This window comes from Passer domesticus, chromosome 10 (assembly GCF_036417665.1).
Source record: "Passer domesticus isolate bPasDom1 chromosome 10, bPasDom1.hap1, whole genome shotgun sequence".
Lineage (NCBI taxonomy): Eukaryota > Metazoa > Chordata > Aves > Passeriformes > Passeridae > Passer > Passer domesticus.
This window is the reverse complement of record NC_087483.1, coordinates 19,401,716-19,424,179: the sequence shown is the minus strand read 5'-3', so window position 1 is coordinate 19,424,179 and position 22,464 is coordinate 19,401,716. Positions and strand designations below refer to the sequence as shown.

Below are 22,464 nucleotides of genomic sequence, written 5' to 3'. Positions count from 1 at the left end.
AAATTTGTGTTTTCAAAACACATTTCCCTTTCTCCATTTTTTCTTAACTATTCCTTTGAAATACTTTTTTAATACTATCAGTCTTGCGAAGAAAGAGCTATGAGCCATCCACCCCAAAAGTGCACATTTCACAGAGCCCCATTGACATATGCTTATCTGAAATGTATGAAGTTTATCAGATTCTGGTGTTCAAGAAGCCCATCAGTGCCACAAGCCATTTATGTTACTTCAGCCTCTTTCTCTGAGATGAAGTGTTAAAAGAAACCCTTGTTAGCAAAACAAGTTGTGGTCAGTGACACGACCAAAATGGAATTAATTGAAACTAAGAACTAAGCCTTTATTCTAGGCCAGGTACTATAGTTCACCCTTCCTTTCTGAGCAATAAGCGTTCCTTAATAGTCCTCAATACATTAAAGTATTTGTGCTAGTAGAGCTCAAAAAAACTTACATGAAATGTTTGAGAAGTTGTTTGATTGCAGTACATGTAGGCAGAATAAGCAGGACTGTCAAAATCACCTGGGTCGATGAGGGGAGAGCAGTGGACATTGTCTACCTTGACTTCAGCAAGGCTGTCAGCACTGTCTCTCACCAAATCCTCACAGGCCAGCTCAGGAAGGGTGGACTGGGTGAGGGGACAGTGAAGTGTATTGAGAACTGGCTGAACAGTGGCACAGGGTCTCGTTGGATGCCTTGGTGTCCCCCAAGGTTCAATACTGGGCCCATTATTTATCAGTGACTTGATGAAGGGGCAGATGCCTCCTCAGCAGGTTCACTGGGAAGAGTGGCTGATTCCCCTGAGTTCTGTGCAGCCCTTTAGAAGGACCCTGACAGGGCAGAGAGAGGGGCAGGGAGGAGCCTTCTGGAATTCAACAAAGGTGAGTGCAGGGTCCCACATCTGGGGAAGAACACACCAGCACAGGCCTGCTGGAGCAGCTCTGTGGGAAAGGACCCAGGGGTCCTGGTGGACAATGCGCTGTTCCTGAGCCATCCGTGAGCCCCTGTGGCTGAGAAGGCCAATGGGATCCTGGGCTGCATCAGGAAGAGCATTGCCAGCAGGTTGAGGGAGGTGATCCTGCCCCGCTGCTCAGCCCTGGTGAGGCACATCTGGAGTGCTGTGCCCAGTTCTGGGCTCCTCAGCACAAGAGAGACACGGAGCTCCTGGAGCCAGTCCAGAGGATGGCAACAAAGAGGATCAAGGAACTGGAGAATCTCTATTATGAGGAAAGGTTGAGAGCTGGGCCTGTTCAGCCTCAAGAAGAGGTGACTAAAAGCAGACCTCGTCAATGTCCACCCATATCTGAAGGGAGAGTGCCAAGAGGATGGAGCCTGGCTCTTCTCAGTGGTGTTGAGCAATAGGATAAGAGGCAATGGGCAGAAACTAATGCACGGGAAGTTCCATCTGAACATGAGGAAGAATTTCTTTACTGTGTAGTTGACCAAGTACTGGAACTGAGCTTCTGCAGGTTGTGGAGTCTCTCACTGGAGATATTCAAGAATCGTCTGGATGCAATCCAATGCCATGTGCCCTGCTTGAGAGAGGTCCCTAGAGGTTGGACCAGATGTCCCAGTGTGGTCCCTTCTAATCTCACCTATTCCATGATTTTGTGATAATGAAGTTCAGCAGACAGGAAAAACGTCAGTAACAAGAATGGAGCAATGACCTGATTTTACCAAGTAGCTGCAACTTAATGTAACTTCATGAATTTGCAACCTAATCATGTGCAACAAGCAGGACAAAAAAATCCTTCTCAGAGTTTATAAGAATATTTTTAAGCTGATTTAAAAAAATAAGTGAAAAATCTAGATTTTGGGAATAGCTTGAGTGAGAAGCACCTTAACTAGCAAGATAAGCCTTCTGCACCACAATTCTTCTTAATGTTAATGAATGAATGATGAGAGAAAATTTATTGGTGTCATTTGGTCTGTTTTGCTAGAACAAACCCATTTGGTAAGGAGCTGCAAGAACTTGCATTCATGTCAGGATTTCACATTGCATTGAAGTGACTAAACACAGAATGTAGCATCAATCTTTCAGAAAAAACAGAGGGGAGTGACAACCTGCTCCATCAACACTGACATCATCTATGTTTAAGACTAATTTTTCAAACATCAATAGGAAAAGAATCGAAGTAACACATTTTAAAACAAAAACAAGTGCATAACCTTGCAGGGAAGTGAGTGGTTTCATGAAAGGAAAAAAAACCACTGTCTTTCTCTGCTGCTTTCTCTTTGTGAGTCACACTCTGGGAGTGGTACCAGAACTGCTTGTTGTCCTATTTCTATGGAAAAAATCCTTGAGCAAGTTCATTCTTGATTAAGTTAGCATGGTGCCAAGCAAATATAAAGCACTGCATCTTTGATTCTGTGTTTTCTATTGTTCCAGTTGTGCTGGGGGAGGGAAGCAATCTCATGGTTTTGTTAACAGTGCTTCAGCACTGGCTTTGCTGTGAACAGTACTGGCATAACATTTCCTTGTGTTTTTCAGCTTCACTGAAGGAAAATCTATTTGATACAATTTAGGGATTTCATTTCTCAGTACACTAGTTATGGCTGTGAATTAATATTAACACCCCAGCTCTGAGAGTTCATTCCTGTGCTATGCCATATCCATTATCCGTTTAACCGTGCCAATAAGGCAGATCCTTGAAATTACATGGATTGCTACAAACAATCTGGATTAAAGGTAACTCTTCTTTCCAAAAAAAATTGCAGAACTAAGTGAGAAGAAAATAGCTTGACTATTGTAGCAAGCACATGTCACTGAATTCAAAGCTATGAACTGAAGCTGCCACAGATGAGTAGGATAATTTCTGGTGTTAATTTTTTCCACAGTATAAATGCGACCTTTTTAAGATTACTTAATCTTTTAGGAAAGTGTTAATGTGAACAGAATAAAAGCTACCTTCCATTGAAGTACAAAGGCCTGAATAGAAGCGTTACAATTGTATAGTCACTTCACTATAATTGGAAATACATTGTTTTCCAGATAACACCTTTCTTCATTTTCAGTTTCATGATCTATGTACAAAGATAAGGCAATCTGGATAGTTGTAATTACCTATGTAGGTCTTGATGCCTTATAGACAATGAAATTTAAATTAAAAATAGGAGCCTACATTTGCTTATTAGTAGTCAACTTTTGGTAATATGATAGTTTACTGAGTAAAGCATCTCTTTTACATATGTAAACTGCTGATCTTAAATCTTCACTCATGAAGAAATGGCAGCTTCTAGCCTCACAATGTTAGGTTTCAGTGTTAATTATGAAGGGAAGAATGGGGAAACTGAAATATTTGTGATGGGAATAGACATTTTGTAACAGGATAATAATGCAAAATAAAAGTTCTTTCAATAGGGAAGGCTGTATTTAATCATGAAGTGAAGCAACAAAGGCTTTTGTGCTTCTGACATTTTCCTCTGAGACAACTCAACAAAGAAAAAACAAAACTTGTAACTTTCATTAAACACTTTTAGAGGTGATGAGTATATACTGAGAATCCTTCAGCTACCCATAAAAATGCAAGTAAAACATTTAAGACTTCATCACTTAATGTGGTAGATGCTTCTATACCAAATACTGTCCAATCTCGTGACTGTCATGAAAATTGAAAGGAATGCAATGTAATTATTTGGTTTGAGTGGGGGATGTTACTAGATAAAATTGTTCCCTTCATTTTCCACTGCTCCCATTCCCCAAATCACTACAGAAAAACTGCCACAATAAAATTGTAGATGATGCTGTGCAACTGTTTTTTTCTTTCAAGGTCTAACTCCCCTCATCTGCACTGTCAAAGCTTCACAGTTGCATTAAACATGGTGAGATCTATTTGTGATAATTGTAATACAAATTACAATCTGCTGATTTTATTGTTAAAAATAAATTTAATGACAAACTGGGATACAATTGAATGCATGTGAACTGAGGAGCCCATCCTTAATTTGTCTATCTGCAAAAAACAGCTCATTAGTGAGAGTGGCAAAAATCCAAAATCAGAGCAATAAATAGCAAATTCAGTGCAATCTGTTTCTGTGTTACTACTATAGCTGCAGCCAAGTGATAGACAAAGGGAGGTAAACAAGGGAGGTTTCTTTCCCTTGGAAGAAGGGGGAAAAAAGGGAAAAAAAAAGGTAATTCAGGGAATCCTCCTATCAGGTGATTTCTTCACTTACCAATTAAGAAAATAAGAATCATATCCAATAAGAATTAATTCTGAAAACTATAACATGCTTGACATAGCCCAGTGTTCATAAAAAGAAATTAGCATTAACCTTAGCCAAATTCCATTGCAACCATGACATACTGTGCTCTTTTGTCACAATAAAGTAAATCTGTTTTGAGGTCTCATTTATTGTGTTGTAATTCAATAGTGTCCAATTATGCTGGTTTAAGTGAGACCAGAACCAGGGTAATTTCATTTGATTATTGACTGGATTGAGAAATCACAGGCTGAAGTTCTATGGTCTACAGGCACAACCTCAACATTATTATCTTAATTCCTCAAAAACTACTACATACATTTTCTATTATTCATTCAAAAACCCCAAAGCTTTTTCATGCTGTTCATTTCAGAAAAATCTGTAGTAAAACATACATTGTACCTGAAGGAAAAATTTACTGTTGGATCTTGACATTTTCTTACATCTCTGAACTGCAGTCTTGTAAATCTAAAGGATTTTCAGACTGAACCACAAAACCCCAATACTGCCAGGAACTGGAGTGCATTTAAATATTATTAGATAATAATAGACTGAATAAAAGCAGATGACTGAGCAAATAGAGCCATAGCTGGGCCATGAAGTACTTCTTGCTGAGATTCAGAATTACATTATGCAGCAGCCCTTTTGTGAAAATCATCAACTAATTTTCAGAAGTGAAGCATCATATGTAGATTTTTGTAATCACACCCATATAGAAAGCTGGAATTTATCCCATACATGTGGTACTCTGCCAACTTCAGTAAGACATGGTTGCCAGCTAAAGACAGATTTAATATAGCTTGTACAATGCAGAAAAATTTACTTCCATGCCAGGAATATCATCATAATGAGAATCATTGTCAAATGATAAGAATGCATTTTAGTGTGAGAAATCACATCTGTTGTCATTTTACATTGCCATTATAGAGCTTCACACAGTATTTTTAAAGTCTATTTCAATTCAGTCACCATATGTAAAGCTGCAATACCATTTTTCATTACTGCGAATGAAAAGAATACAGTTAATCTCTAAGACCACTATGAATTCTTCCTTTTCCTGAGATTTTTCCCCTTCCTCTATCAAAGCTGTTGCAGAAATTGAAGCATAAAATTTCTTGCTATTCCCTTGATCATTCAACCTAAAAATGCATTTGAGATTGCATTTGATATATAAACATTTAAAAGCATTTAAAACCCAAATTCTGCTGATAACTGCTTCCCCAAATAGTAACACAGTTCAAGAATTCTGCAACTTCTGAGTCCTTCTGTCTTAAACCAAGATGATTTTAGCATTAAACTGATGAGAATATTCTGAACTTTTAAACTAAAAAGTCTTAGCTAAAACTCCTAGGAAATTATATACTTTCAGTAACTCATTCTCCACTCTACATTTTGCTTACATAAGGATCCTTTTATACTACAAACACAACATTTTGGATGCAGCTCTTTGTCTGACAGAGAAGATGAGCACAGTACTTGAAGGCTAAATATGACATCATTCTAAGACAAGGATGACTCTCTCCTGTATCCAGAATTTATCTGGTCAAAGCTGATTGTAAGTCAAGACAGAAAAATAGATGACAGAGCTGGCTCCATATGGAGCCAGAGTCCACCAGAGTCAAATATTTTTTTCAGAAATTGATATTAAAATCTTAGGGCATGTTTGCTCTTGTTAAAGCATTAAATCAAAGCAAGATTTTCTTCAAGAATTCTAGCACCATGCTTACGTTTTCTTTTTGTATCAGCAGACATATTGACCAAGTTGTATTACATCTATCACGATTTAGTCTTCTAAAAGGCTCCACATGTGTTAACGCCAACTTTGGTTTGGGCTCTCACAGTGATAGAAGCAAGTTTGGATTGAGCTATAAACTCTCACAAATCCCATAATCATTTGGGATGCTCATATCCTGTGTTTACCTTGTATCCACCTCTAGAAACAGATTTGCAGTTTTTGTATGATCAGATTCAAAATGTTTTACCCTGTTATGAAGGCAAACCGTTTTTCTTCTAGATAATGTTCACTTTCATACAGCATATGAACCACATTCATCACCTTCATCAGTGGTGAAGGAAAAGGGAAAGGTTTGGTATATTAAACTAGAATTAAGGATCATAAGGCCTAGGCCCCAAATGTTCATGAATTGTCCATTTGGCATTTTTGGAGTTAGAATTTCTCTTTCACATATTGCCAATTTTTTATTTCTTACCAAGTCTCTAGGTATGCATCAAGCTTTTTTTTTTTTTTACTATAAAGCCAGGAATACAATTACCCGTATAGGTTTATAAGTGTATGGAAACAAAATGTTTCAACATTTTCATGTCTATCTACTTCTAAACATTACAGATTTAAATGTTTCTGGAACAGTAGGGATTTTCTATCAATCAAGTGGAGAGGGAATCCTATTTTGTTGTGTAGCTCACACAAAGTAGAAAAAGGCTAACTGAACTACCCAAGAAAGTAACTTTAAAAAATAATTAAATCATTCTCTCTTGAAGGCAAATCTTTCTCACAATTATCACTACACTATGTACATGTGTATGTTATTACCATTCTTCATTTTGACATGTCTTTGACAAATATTTTTTAATATTTTAGAGAAACAAGCAGTATTAAATCAATCTGCTTAGAAAGGAACTTCAAAATCAAAAGGTCAAAATAAGCCAAATTTTCTATTTATCACATTTTAAGAACAAAATTTACACCAATCAGATGCAGTAGAAATGAACTTGTTTTGAAGATTATAAATTTTTTTCACTCCTTTTACATAGACACACACCACTCTAATACTGCCTATCATTCAATGATTGCAGTTTTCCTTCCAGAGGCAAGTGTACTATTTCACTCAATAAACCAAGATAGTTTGGCAGTTTTGAGGAGTCTTCAGGACAGAGACAAGGACTCAACACTTTCCAGCATAGTATATTAATGTGCTATGTACATAATATGCGTTAAAGGTACAAAATACATGCATTGCATTAAGAGATGGAGACAAATATCAAATACTCACAGGTAAATTAATATGAAGTCTCATCTGTGTTCTAGTTATTTAGAATGAAGACCCATAATGTCTGTTCAAGAGAGATACAATACTAAAATAGTTATTTCTTGTCAGAGAGAATATGCCAGGGAAAAGGTTATCTTTGTCTTACTGCCATTGACTGTTATGGATAAACCTGGTCTGTAAATTTTAACTGAATTATGGCTGGTGAGCATGTCTTGGCAGCTATTGAAACATAGAACCTTCTCTGATACTTCAGCACTTTTCTATGAAAGAGAAACATCCAATTTTCAATTACCTGTAAAACCCAAGGTCTTTCTAGTTACGTTGAAAATAAGTAAATCAGAGTTGGTCAGTAATTTTATAATTTAACTTCTCCAATGGAAAATTTCAGATTTCATGCATCACTTACTTTGCTTATAAAATTATATCTATCTCAGATTTCCTGACTGTAGGTAACTATTCCTCTAGATTTCTCAGAGCTCAGGTCACCTTTGCAGCACAGGGACTAGGACAAGTGGCTTTCAAGTAATCAGGTTGCTGCCACTTCAGTTTAAGGGTTTGGAAGTTGAAAAGACAGAAAGAGATACTAATTTAAAGTTTTTAAGACATTTCAGATTACTCATTCTTCTGAGCTTTTAATCTTGGTGACCTTTTCCAAAGTTTTTTATGTATTCTTCAGAGCAGGAATTCTGCATTCCAGCCCACCTTAATGGAAATTAATGCCAATGGTGTAATGCTTTTTGCAGTGCAGTTGCCTGTGCATCAGAAAATGACATACTGAAGATATACAGAGCTGTCAAAAGGGACAACAATTTGCAACTCCAGCTGAGTCTGGTATATTTGTCATTTCTGCCAAACAGGTATCTGAGCTATCTTAAGTGATTGGATTTGAGATTAGGAAATACACTGATATAAATAAAAAATCTGCAGTTTAGAAGAAAAATACTCAAACCTTCATCAAGCCTTTAGTAAAAATGTCAAAAGAAAACTACAGAATTACACTAAGAGGTGTCCAAGATATTGCAAAATAAAAGCAAAACAAAAAAATAAACTATTCAGAACACAGTAAATAAAAATACAAAGTATATAACTGCAAGTAAGCATGATATTAGGTGTTAATTCTTCAATAAATTCTGCAGAAGAAAAAAAACCAACTTATTTAATTTCAAATTTCCCAGGCAGAACAGTTCTATCTTGTAGAACAAGTGAAGAAAGAAGTAAATTCTACCCAGCAGTTTGTTCTTTACTCTCTGGCATAAATTACACTAAGAGTGAACAATTCAAATGTAGCTGCCTTCAAACACTATTTATCAGGGAAATTCACAACAATTAAATGTCTCCATAATATTTATGAAGGCTACTTGTTTTCCTGGGGCGCCAAAAGTCTGGAGAACGGTTGGGTCAAACAAACTGCAGCCAATGTCAAACAATAGATAAAGGAGCATAAGCACTTGTACAGACAAACATCTTCTTGAGGTCGCTCCTAGTTAAATAACACTGCTTCAAATAATATCTGCATTATGCTTGGAGGCTTGAACGGCTGGAATTCAACTGTCTCTTATTCTGAAAAACTTCCTAAATACATAGCAACAAAATCATGCCAAAATGCTAAATGATAACAACTACAAACATGGGATCAGTGAAGAAGACATGAAAAAGCACTTTTTTTTTAACATTGGAGCGATATTTGTAGAACTGCTAATCCTGAAACAAGCACAGCTTTAACATCCATGTTATTTTAATGTTTTCCAGCACATGATACCTCAAGGTATACTGGCTTTTCTAGAACATCTAAAATCAGATATATTTGCATAAATTGTCAAAGAGACAAGTAACTTAGGAATGCTTTTTGTCATTTCACGACAGTGACTCAGATGAGCACACGTCTCTTACTCATTCAAAATAAACCATACTAAATCTCATTACAGTCCAGCTTCGTGTACAGACCATAAGCAGCACAATTGCAGCTAATGAGTACTCATTCTCTGATCATTCACTTCAAGAATAAAAATTCTAATAAAACACTTTTCAGGTTTTTTTTCTTTTGATTTGCAGATCCATGAGATATTGCCAGCAGTGGCAAAGGGCTTTATAGCCAAGGCAAACAATAGGCTCAGAGGGGTTTAGAATACAATTCTGTAACTGCTGGTTATAGATTACCCAGCAGTATTTCACTGATTCAGCTGAGGTGCAAATAAATGATTACAATTGTCCTGAATTAGCCCAAGCACACAACACGGATGTTTATACTGGCCTTCTTTCAGGCCAGCTATTTGTAGGCTACAAAAGCACAGATGTTATCTGTGCATCATAACTCTGGAGTGATGTAGGCACTACTTGATCTTCATAAAACCTGCTAGTTCAAAGTTAGCCTTTCAAAAATACCAGAACAAAATTGAACCCTCAGAAGAAGCTCATATTGGATCAACATTTTCTGTCATGTTTTGATACAATATTAGGTACCCTAGGACAGAATTTACAATACCATAGAAGAAAGGACTGAAAACATAACAGATGTAAGATCATGACTGTTTTCTTAGAAAGCTGCTCAAGTGAGACCATCTCCTTTAACTTCAGGTAGTCCCAGCCTCAGACAAACTCTCTCAGTTGTAGGCAGGCAACTAGGTATGAAAACACAGAGGGAATCCAGCCTAGGAGCTGATAAAATTTAAGTTTATAGTAAGGGGGGGGGGGGGGGGGGGGGAACAATGCTATTGCTGTTTTTACCACAGAAGAAATCTCTGGGTGATATCAAAATCAGACACACTAGAACAGCTAAAAAAAAAAAAAAAAGAGCATGGAGTAAGCAAAGAGAGCTGGGAATCAAGAAGGTATTGTGGGAGACAACTCAACCCACGGTATTTGCAGAAAGTGGTCACCTTTTAGGGATGATATATCTGACAGACTAACTCCACTCACAGAAAACCAACCACTCTGGAAATCACATTTCTAGCATAATCCACAGCAATAAATACTATATCATGTCAACAGCATTTGACTTCACAAATGAAATTACACGTGCTGGCCAACAGTCAGAATCACACAAGCTTTTAGGAGCAAGTCACACAGTCCTTTAAAATCAGTATTCCTTGCATATATGTATTCAGGAAACGTGTGTCTATGCTGTGACCAGGTACAGCCTTTAACAGAAACTGGATCTGTAGTTCTTTCCAAGTCGAAGCAGTTTTGTAAAAGAAAAGAGAGGTCAGGGAGAAGGATGGCTTCTTCAGTCTGCAGCACTGCCTGACTAATTGCAAAGCTTTATGGACTGTGAAAACTGAGTCATTTCATTGTCAGCTGTAACTCTATAAGTGATGTACTCAATTTCTGTTTAGCTTCCCTTAACCACAGCAGAGTGCAGTTTTCTCTCCTTTTAGTCACAACTGTTCAGTTTTCCCCATTTCCCTAGTAAAATGAAAGGATTTACTTTGTATCAAGTTCTGACTACCTCTGTAGATCCTCTTTATGAAGCCTTATTTTAAAAGTTACACAAATCGCATTGGTGACATATGTAACGTAATGAAAGTATGTAATGAAATTGTATGGGATGGCAGTAAAGGAAAAAAAGAAATCCAAATACCTGCTGTTGCGTGAGAAGGTGTAAAGAACTCTGTGCAGTCTGTGGGTCAAACTTAGCCCATTTGGTCCTTAGCTGTTGGTTAGTTGGTTATTTCCCTTCCTTTTGGAAGGCTTTGAATGTCTGGAGGGGGGTTTTGACAAAAATAAGCCTTTCATGTTAGGTAGAATACAGTAGTACTGGAGGACTCGCTACCACAGTAGATCTTACACCTTTTTTGCAGTCTTATTTGTCAAATAGTCTCCAGTAAATGGCAGCAGAAATAATTGCAACTGTTTTGTTCTAGCCCTCCTCCAGAGATTATACCAGGAGTAAGCCAGATCAGAGAGAAAACACAAACAAAATGGAACAGTACTAAATGGGTTCACTCCTAAACGATTATTTTAACATCTTACAGGAAAAATTCTGTCAGGCACAATTTTGATAAACCTGAGGTTATGTTTCTTTTTCAGATGTATGAAGTGAATGTCTATTTTTATTATAGCTTCCACTGGTAACTATGTAATTTCAGTATTTAGGCATTTGCATTTTTCTAACTCTATATAATTAGCAAGACAAAAGGCCTTTTTTCTCTGATCCAGATATTTTGACTTAACTCTGCTGTGGAGGTGGAGCAGAACCTGGGAGTTACATGTGGGAGGGCCATAGGAACTCTGAGGTTTTGACCCATAGCTCTGAGAAACTGTGGCAGAATTCAGTGTGCAACAGCTAAATTAGAGAATGAAGTTTTTAAAGACATGTTTATAAAAATTGGTCAGCAATCAAGGATCCCTGCACAAGGAGTTGGCAGGAGTTCAAAATAAGAGGAAAGTCATTATTTGTGTAATCAGCTATATACAGTAAGTCTCTAAGCAGAGATCTGAATAGAACGCTTATAAGGTGAATAGCCACAGAAAGTGTTTTTTAGGAAATTTTAGAAGTCTTGGATGTAGCATAAGTAGAGTCAGATGTCTAAAACTAAAAAAAAAAATACAGAATATAGAGACCTAATTGCAGTTTAGTAGTCAATTTCACAAAATGTTATCTTTAATCTCCTTTCTTTTGTCCTTAGATATAATACTTAATTTTAATTGGACACATATGTGAGTGATGTATAAACATGTTCATTTAAAGCTGTAATGGGGAACCTCAGTATTTTATTGTATTATTCAGAGGCACCTGTAAACACACTGCTGCTGTTCTTACTGGTATCATACGCAAATCATGGTTTGTGCACCACTCCTTCCATTTGCAATCATTTCTAGTACAGCTTCCTGTAAGCACAACAATTCACCTACCCACAGTAAACTGGAAGATCAGCATTTATTCAAACCATCAACAGCACTGGTACATGCCAGGAGCTGCAGGAAAAAAATAGTATTAACCTGAAAATTAATTGTATGCCTATTATCTATATGATAATAATGGAAACACCTTTCTAATAGTAAAATAATATGACTGGATACAAAAGTTCTTTAAATTGCTAATGTTAAGTAGATAAAAATCTAGACTTATTGAAAATTTGAAATTTTTTTGCATTATGTTCAATTAGATACATATTTATAAGCTACAAAGTTATAATTATAAATTGTTTACCTGACTACTCAGGTGAAGAAACAGACTTTGCTTTCAAATGTATAAGAAGCTGTTCACAATTTATAAAGAAACTATTCTAACTGTAATTGTATCACTAATGAGATGCATATCAATCAACAGGTACATCATATACCTTCCATTTTTTGTACAGAGCATTTCTGAAATCTACTTGAATTTTATTTAGTCCCCTTAGAAATACTGTCATTTTGATTACTTTTAAGAGCTTATGACTTTATAGGAAAGTTTTCACATTACAAGAAAGTAAAAATAGGCAACATTACCAGTAAAAACTACTTGAACTATATATCCATTTGTTCCTGATGTAGTTAGTAGTAAGCGAAAATCTGTCTTGCTACTTTTTACCACAGGTATGCATCTGTAATTCTTTCTCTTCTCTCCTTTTTGTTTGTTCACTACTCACAAATTTATAAATCTTCATATCATAATATATTCTGTTTTGATAATCTCTTCAGTTAAGCTTTACTGAATTACCATAGTTGAGGCAAATAGACCATAGAAACAAGGACAATAAGCAAACATGAAACACAGTATAAAATAAAATGCAAACAAGGAACTTGGGAAAAGAAAGGCCTCTGTCATATCTGGAAACTGTTCTACTGGTGTTCCACCAATACCCATGGACCTAGTGAAGGAGTGACTGTTCTCTAAATAAAATTACACATTCTAATCTGTTTTGGACCTAACTAGGCTGCTAATCTGGATTCTATTCAGTGCCTTTAAAAGAATTCTATCTTCTGATAACTCAGCAGGTGCACAGGAAGCCATTTTTCTACTTTCTTTGACTTCAAGCCAAATTTCCCCAAGTCAGTGACTAAGACCCCTTTTTGTCTCAACAAACTGTGTATGTATGCAATTTGTCACTTCAGCATTGTAGGATCAAGAAACTGGGTGTACATGTCAGTCCCTTTTAGTACCTAAAACAGTTTAGACTCTCCTTCCTGCAGAAATCAGGATCTCTTATGTTGAATGTTGAGGAAAAGAAGGGGAATAAGGTAAGGAAAGAAGTTTATGACTGTTTTCCAAATCCCTTTTGGGTTACAAGTTAGCATAAATTAGTTTTAACCAGTGATGGTAATAACACATTCTCAGTTTAAAGCAGTAACAATTTCATAAAGTAGTCTGTACTAACCACAGGTGAATTTCAAGTCCCCAAATTCCTGGGACCTTGGACTTGAACTTTTCCCATTCAGACATCTTTCTGGCCAATTAAAGACAGTTCTAGCAAATACAAATGTTTATAAAAATCAAGTTACTTATTCACTAATGAATTCAAAGCCCAGAAAGGGAGCCCACCCCTAATACTATGTCCAGCAGCGATGAGGATAGCAGAAGCTACTTGCAAAGGTGTCTAAGATGTTTACTTGCAAAATAAAAAAAAAGATGGTGGGGGGATGTCTGGCTGTTCTGCATTGACATTGAGTGAAGTGGCAAAAAGACAAAACAGACAGCACACGATTTCACACTCTGAGGAACAATACAGAGCTAAGTCAAGGCTACGTGCAGATTAAGGAGAATACCAAACACGGCAAGGCCAGTAAGCGTAAAGACCTCTGCTTTAAACCTGGTTCTCTGCATTCCAAATCAAAATGCTTTTAAAAAGCAGCTTTTCTTTCTGAGCTCCCTAGCATGCTCTATCAGCAGCAGAAGACAAACTCTCCTAGGCAGCAAATCATCTGGATCTATTGACACCATAATACATTTAAGCTGGAGGTTTATTTACTGTCTAAAGAAAGATTCAATCCAATAGAGAATAAATGTTTGTGGTAGAAAAGGTGTAACTGGTGGCATTTAAACAGGCTGAGAAGGAGCCCCTTGGCTGGGCTGTGACAAGGTGTTTTTTGAAGTGGAAGGTATACAACATTCCCCTTCAGTCAGGCAACTGGAGTTCCTGCAGTGACTTCACCGGCTTCTGTTTTTATTCTTCTGCATAACAGAGAATTATAAAAGCCACACTATTCTATGTGAGTTATTTAGCTGTTCCTTATTATTTGTTTTTGCTTTCTCCATAAACTACAAAACATTAGAAGCATGCAGTCTGCATACTGAAAATATCTTGATTCAAAAACCAGAAGCTACAGTCAAGACAAATTTACACGACTCTTTCACACACCTTCTTTCACTGAGCTTGTGTTTTATACATTCAGGCATCAATAAAATCAGCACCAATGCTAAGGATCAAGTTATGAAATTCAAATTATTATCTTCTCTGACAGATAATGTCCTTGGTTGCAGCACTGCTGCAATCCAGTGTAAGGAAAACAGAGTAGGATTTTTAATTGCCATGTAAATTAAGAGTTTAGGAATAAAGCACCATAAACCAAATAAAAGTTAGATATAATTTTAATTTTATTCCAAACATCCCAGCCTTTATTGCACCACTTAGGTTAGCAAGATCTATGAAAGCTTATAGAACAGAAAACCTATAAAAAGCCCTTCAGTCAAGCTTCCACAGTGGACAACTTTTCTTATTGGGCATACAAATAAGGATATTCCTACATCTTTAAGTGCATTCAACTCACCTATCTTCTAGAATAGTCTGTTTCATAAAAATAAATGAAAAAAAACCAACAAGCCAACAACAAAAAAACTCCAAGACATGCAAGGTTAAATGGACTTCTGCTGCCAATTTTTTAATTAAAAGTCAATTATGAAGAAAGATGTAATACCAACAGAAAATTAAAGCTGATTTTAAGTAAGGGTCTATTGTACAGCTTTTGAACACTATTCAGATAGTTACCTAATTTAAATCCAAAGTTCTTTCAGAAATAATAACCTGCTTGCAAGAAGATAATCAGCACTCTTGACTGGTAAAATACCATAAAACTGTGTTGAAATCACATAAAAATTATGTAGGTATGTGGACTATCAGGAAGAACAGATTCAGCTTCATAATCCCAACCACGAAGTCCTGACTTCAGTGTAAATATACTGCTGCACACTACTTTGCTCAATAATTTGTCATCATATGTAGTTACATTAACAGTTCCCATCTCTAAGATGAAACAATTCTCTTGACTGTTTGTAAAAGATTTCCTCCCAAGTCAGATTATCTGGCAGTCCCTCTCCCCTACCATATACAAACATGCTTCTACTTTGTTATCTGCCCACCAACAAAATGAATCCTTTCCTTAATGACTGATGCTTATAGTATAAATTGAGCCCAGATATCTACTCCGAAAATTTTAATTATTTGAAATTTCCTCATACAGTCTTCATAATATCGACTAGTCAGTGATTCCCAATTGACTAGTGAATAATTAAAATGAAACCATTGGTAAGTCTGAAAAACAGTCAGCTGAATGCATATCTAACAATATAACCTTTTTTTTTTTTAAAATACAAGTATTTTAGCATCATCTTGTCACAACGTTCATGAGGTTGGCACCAACCTGTGAAAGGTGCGTCGTTTCCAAACAGGTAAATTCCATTTTATATTGATACACCACAAATTCCAAATATCATTTTAACTACTCCTAAAGAAGAATTAACCTTATTTCCTGGAGGTCTTGTACTGAGTGTCACCAACATTTAGTTATTTGCATTAGTTTGTTTAATGGTACCAATCCAGAGGCAGCTGAAAGGAAACATTTCAACCCAAGAGTCTAGTGGTAACAGAGAACTTACAGAAAGAAACAGCAGCTAAGACCCTACACAAATGGAAATCTGCGCAAATTGATAGAGGTCTTTGGTAGCAGAAACTCAGAGGCAAAATGTGTGACATCATTATATAATCAAAATATTTGCTCTGCTGTGTACACTTTGGAGATTTTATGGGGACGTTTTTTCCAAAGTGTCTTAAACAGAATGATGATAGGATTCAGAGCAAATATTCAAAAGCATATCACAGAGAAGTTATGATAAATCCCTGGCCACACCTGAAAAGTGACTTTACAATCAAGCAAACCAATTTCTCTTTAAAGAAAGCAGATGGTGGAAATCCCCTTCCCCACAGCCAGTTTGAGTGTCTACCCAATGCACAGGGGAAAAAGGCAGTGCCATAGCTGACACGTCTAATTCTCCACACTTAAATAACCTGTTTACCTTCAACAGCTGAGGCACTATTTAGCATCTGTGGAACACCTTTAGAAACCCAGGATTACAAATCTTCCCAACAAAAATAATAGTGTCATTTCTTTGCTTCAACAAGTGTAACATGTATTTATTTGTAACATCCTGACATCAGATTTCAGATCAAAAACCTGGCAAATACTGAAAAGGAGATGTTGACATTTCAGGGGTTTAGAATGCACTAGTTTAATAGAGTTTCTCTCTGACAGGGTGCCGATGTTTATTTACCGATCATTCGCACTGAAATGAAAATTGCATTTGAGAGCAGTGAATTAGACACAGCAGGAACACAGTGGTCCCCTCAAATACTCTTTCAAATAGTTTCTAGCATTATTGAACACCAAAATAATTGCAAAAAAACAGACATAGCAGCTTCCTTGTAGCTAAGCACCTTTTAATGCAGACTTCTTTACCTTCAGTTTTAAAGGCAAAGTATTAGTTCTTGCTATAAAATTGCAATAATATACTTACCCATACATGCTGACAATGATGAAACAGCTCCAGAAATGCTGATTCTGAAGATAACATTTATAAAATCATATCAGAGATATGGAAGTGCTAACTTGGAAGGACTTACCTGCATTTCAATTTGGATAACCACTCTCACTTATTATACATATTTTAAATGAGCCGGCTGAACCTAATAGAGAGCCTGACATTAATCTAAGTACCATTGTAAACCAGAACGATGTACTGTATTGTGGGAGCAAATACCATTCACAGCTTAAGGATAACTCTCCCGCTTGCTAATTAGACATTTTAACTAACAGAAGAAAATTATCTTTCCCAAGGAACAGAACAAAAGCCAAGGAGACAAGCTACTCACATTCCTTTGAGTCGTTGCCACATTTTCTCTGCATGTCCTCCTATTTGGTACTGTACAGAGGCGCTTTCCAGTTCCCGAGTTGTTTCTGTCGCTCGAGCCCCCATCGTTATTGTCCTACAGCGATACAGTTACAGTCAGGCTCAGCAGCAAGGAAAAGCAGTCCTTAGTCCACTACAAATTTCAGAAGATCCACGCATGTTAGACAGTAGCTGCTGTCATAGCAAAACACATCAGAATTACAACAGCTGAGGGACGATCCTGCCTGAATCGCTATTCACTTTGACAGACAAATCCACTCTTCCCCCCCAAGCACAGAGCAAGTACACACAGCTCCTCTGACCTCACAAGTCTAATCCATACGGAGAGCCAGCTACTTATACTACTGACTGCTCAAGCTCCTTTCTCATGCACTTTTTCTGCTGTAGGAATACACACAGAAGCACAAAAGAGTCCTTAAAATGGACTATAATTCATTGCCATGCAGGATAAATGTGAATGGCTTTAACAATCCAGAAGGAAAGAAAGGCTGGTTTTTGCTTTGCAGGTTGGAGAAACAGGCTGCAATAGGAAAGCAGATGGTAGATGCCAGTATCAGCCACATCACCCTACAAAAAGAGTGTATGTTCAAATGCCAGAGCTTTCCTCTCTTTAGCTGATCCTGAGTTGTTTCTTACTGAATAAATATCTACCAGCCTGTCAATAAAAATATGACTGCACAAATGCTAAGTCAGTAGCAAAGACACATCTAAATCCCTGCAGAAGAGAAATCAGCGAGCGCTACAGGTTGTTATTGAAGGAATATGCTGTAATGATGACTGTTCACCTTCTCCTAGCAACTCCACACAGTAGGTAACTGTCAATTTTACTGGTGGAAAATGCAGCAGCTGCAAGACAGCCCACTCTGTGAATCCTCTGGGACAGCAGCATGTGTGTGTCAAAATCTGATGCTGAACTCTGTGTGTCTGCCAGCAAAAAAACAATTAAGTGCACACAAACAGCAAAAGGGTTGAGGACTAATCAGTACATGAGGCATGCAGCAGATTGCCTGCTCTGCCTTCCAAGTGCAAACCTGAGAACCTATCTGTACAGCCGAAGTCAGGGCTTGGAGGGGCAAAGGAGGGGATTTCCTTGCTGCTTGCTCAGCCAGACTTGGGTTGCAGAGCACTTCTCCCCTCTGAAAACAGCACCTCTCTTGTTTGGTGAGTAAAAAAAAATCTTCATTTCTGAAGCAGCAGCCAAGTAATCAAATATACCCCCGACTTGTCTCAGTGATCATGTTTGTTTCAATCAGACTAAGAGCGGTGCAAGAAGCCAGCCAAGAGGAGGGTGCCAAGAGAGAGTAAATGTGTCAGCTTTGTCAGCTACTGGTGCCACTGCCAGTTGGGAAAAGAGCTTTGGGTCCACATTGGAAATGTACGGATGAGAGTCCTCAGATGGTGACTGGAAGGAGCCTAAGGGTGAGGGAGGAATATTTCAGTATGGTTTTAACTAAACAGCTTTATCTATGTTAAATTTTGCAACGAAGTGAAATAATGAGCATTCCTGTCTGATGCAACTGGCAGAAATGGATATTACTACTAAGTGCTCAGGTTCTTACAGGAAAATAAAAAGGGACTCACAGCTTAGAAATAATCTTAACATTTCAGAGTTTCCTAATCAATTTTGTTTCTACATGGCAACTTTTATGCACATTATAGAGATAAATTACACCTTATGAGAGTTATAAACCAGTTTGAGTTTCATCTTTTGCATGCCGATTTCAGGTGGATAATTAAACAGTACATTTCATTTGCTTCTATGGATTTAAGACGTACACAATTTTAAACTCCTATTAGATTCCAGGCTTTCACTGAATTCTTCCAGACTCAGACATTCAAGAGTCAGTCCCATAAAATTCACTAATAATTTCTGAACAACAGTCACTGGATGAGTGAAATTACTTACAATTTTCAAACATTAAGACAAAAATGAAGAAATATAAATATGTATTTTCAACACTTGCAAGGCATTTATTTGGTCAAATGCAGCAGTAGTACCTTTGAACAACTTAAAACCTTCCAAAGTTTACACTCCTGTTTTGCATGGAGTCCAAGCAAAGTTTGTAAGAAAGAGCAAAAATATCCTTCCATGGAATAATTAATAAGAACATCTCACACTAATCTGGGCTCTTCCCTGCCTTTTAACTGCCAAATATCTGAACCAAAGCAAAGAAATTAAGTATTTATAGAAACCACATCAACCTCCAGGGGCAGTGGGGAATTTTAAGGGCCTCAAAAATATTTCCTGCTCTTGTTGTCCAACTCCACAATGAAAAAAAAGTAGTGGCGTTTGCAAGCTGTTCTCTGTCCCTCAGAAGGAATTCTGTAGTTGAAGATACATTGCTCTGATTTAGTGGAGAACACCATAATGAGAAGGCAAGAACCTCCAGGAAGTAAGGTGCAAACTGCCCAAACAGTATCCCTGTAAATGTAGATACACCTGCTAACCAGAGCTCCACAAATTGTACAACCTCTGCTCCCTGAAGGACCCTGCCACTACAACAATAGAAATTCCAATAGTAGAATCTCCCAGCATAACTTAAGCAAAAGACAAACACAGCAGCCTTTGCTCCAAAGGTTTATCCTGAGAATCCATAGAGCAAACCATCAGAGAAGACACTAAAGGATGAAATTGTATCTGAAAATTAAAAACAGTGCAGGAAACAAAAGAAAAGATAGATAAGGCATTTGAAAATCAAGAAATTTGCCAGAACATGTCCTGTTTGTTTCTGTCCCTAGGGAGACAGAAACAAACCATCTAAAACAAAAGAGAAACTTTTAAGTTATCTAGAAAGCATGAGCAAAAAGCCTTCGTAGAAACACTGGGAAAGGAGAGACCTTTCCTCCCTTCAGCTTCTGTGAATAAGGCTCAGAGAATGAAGTAGCTGAGCCCACATCCCTCCTCTGGCTCAGTGCAGGGCACACGAGGCTGAGCACGACAGGGCCAAGGCAGTGGCTCCACAGCTCTTGCTGCACGAGGTGGTGCAGGGTGCTGGGGACAGGAGTGTGCACAGCACGGAGCAGCCACGCCACAGGACGTACGGAGCAACGGGGGCCAGCAGAGCAGCCACAGCCAGCCCACCTGCCCAGACCTCTGTCCCCGCAGCACAAGCAGGTCTAAAGATACAGGATACTAAACTGTGACCAGCTACTTTAGAAAGCAAGGCCAATCAAGATTAAAAATAATCCTTCACAGTATTCTTGTTTCCACTTCTTGTTCTTGAAGCAGTTTTCTGCTCTTGCCCTACCTAACTCATCATTTGTGTTACAGTCCCAGCAAGTTGTTGTTAGTCCATCTTGCGCCTAAAAAAAAAATCTTTTTTGCACTGTGTCCACATTTTTTCTGTTATATTTAGATTTCAGCTTAAAATTTCCATACTAAAAAGTCAGCACACACTTCTATTAGCCAATATGGAGATATATTAAAATGGAAATAATTAACTTCTTCACCCTTAATAATGGTGATAAGAAAACTCTCCCAGTGACACATAATCCTCAGATAAGAAGCTACACTTAATGAAAATTTACACTAAGATCTTTTTCTTTCATCTAGATGTAATTCACTTCAGTAGTAATAACAATGCAAAGAAAGAGTTTTCAAATATTTGCACCAGTAAGGAAATCAGATTGTTTTTCAATATTGACTACTAACAGACCTTTACAGTAATGCTAAAATCACACAACTGCAATGAAAATAACTTACCTTGAAACTGGGAAAACCCTGCAGCTCCACCAGTTAATTAGCTATAAGAAGAGGAAAGGGATCATGCAGGTTTTGATGAGGGGAATAAGAGCTTTATTTTAAAGACATTCTCTGCTCCTGAAGGGAAATTAAATACGCTGTTGTGTTTGAAATTAATCTTCAAAACAACTAATTCATGACACATGGAAAATAAGAAAGTATCAAGAGACCTGCAGGGTGACTTGTCAAGCTAATACCCATGCTTCCAAACGTGACAACACAAACCTCCCTGCGGTGGAACCAGAGGAGAGCCATGAACCAATTAAGAAATCTGAAAACAGAAGGGAAAAAACCAAAACAAAACAAGTCCTCAAAAAGATAAGATAGATTTATTGCACTTAGTACCAGCAGGTATTGGATTTGCATGCTGTATGTCCTGGCCCTCCTCTGCCAAGTATTAATACACATTTAATTTTAGCAGGTAAAGCATTGCATTTATTTGTTGGGTAAGCCAGGGTTCAACAGCATTGTAAATAACAGAGTTAAACCACTGAAGAACTGCCTGCCAGTGGACTCGTGCTATATGGTGCTTTGTGAACAGAACCTAAGACAGCAGAGAGATCACATCACTCAAATTCGACCCTTGCAGAAAAGGAATGGTTTGCTAGTCCGCGTTCTCCTTTTGCCCTCCCCATTGTCTATTATATTTTTATTTCTGATCTGCAATCCTCCTTCGTACAAGCACAGTTGCTTGCAATGTTCAAATATCTGAATTATTAATCAATAGAAAGCGCAGCAGAGGAAGAAATATTTGGTCTTATTAAAGTTCATGGACTTTATTTAAATACATAGGTCTCCAGCAATCTGTCAATGGAAAAATATTGATCTTGCAGTAATCTTGGACTATCAGATTCTCCACAGAATACATTAACAAAATTAGTACAGTTACATAATTGAGGAATAGCAACTCTATAAAGTTATGCATATGGTCCTACACAGTGTACTGGCATTGACTCAATTAAGTAGGCAAAAGAGGTGGGTTTGATATATTAACAGTGTTTACTTTGATGACCTATATAAGGAGACCAAACAGAGAACATTTTTCCCCTTTTTTTTCCTTTAGTATTTTTTGCTACATCTGAGTTATTGTATTTTAAGCTTGTTTATATAATTACTAAAATGTGTGTATTCCTTCAAGTACCAATTTTAAGTTTAGCAAGAAAAAATCTTTTGTTTGCTATGTGCACATCCTATCATATTGGTAATGAACATGGTGTCAGATTTTTCCAAAGCTTTTAGGCAATTAAAAATGAAAACAAATACCCATGAGGGCTTGCAAGCAAATTAGCTAAAGAGCTCAGGGCACAAATAGATATATATCTGTAAATCTACCTATGACAGATTAAGACCTTATCACATTTGATTGTTCAATACTGTCCTTTACTAGAAGCAACCAGCACCAACAGCCTGTCACA

The 22,464-nt window shown here is 37.3% G+C and overlaps 1 protein-coding gene across 10 annotated transcripts in view; it reads right to left on the bottom strand.

Annotated features, from left to right (window-relative positions):
- PDE1A (phosphodiesterase 1A) overlaps window positions 1-22,464 on the bottom strand; it is a 198,916-nt gene that overhangs the window by 129,271 nt on the left and 47,181 nt on the right. For 3 of the 10 annotated variants that reach the window (XM_064434262.1, XM_064434263.1, XM_064434261.1), the window contains exon 2: window positions 17,270-17,383. In XM_064434262.1, coding sequence (XP_064290332.1) covers window positions 17,270-17,373 — 104 coding nt within the window. In that variant the 5' untranslated portion in view covers window positions 17,374-17,383. Of the gene's footprint in view, window positions 1-49; window positions 54-17,269; window positions 17,386-17,609; window positions 18,070-18,092; window positions 18,242-22,464 lie in introns of those variants that run through there. The other 7 variants (XM_064434258.1, XM_064434259.1, XM_064434267.1 and 4 more) reach the window with 7 other exon arrangements.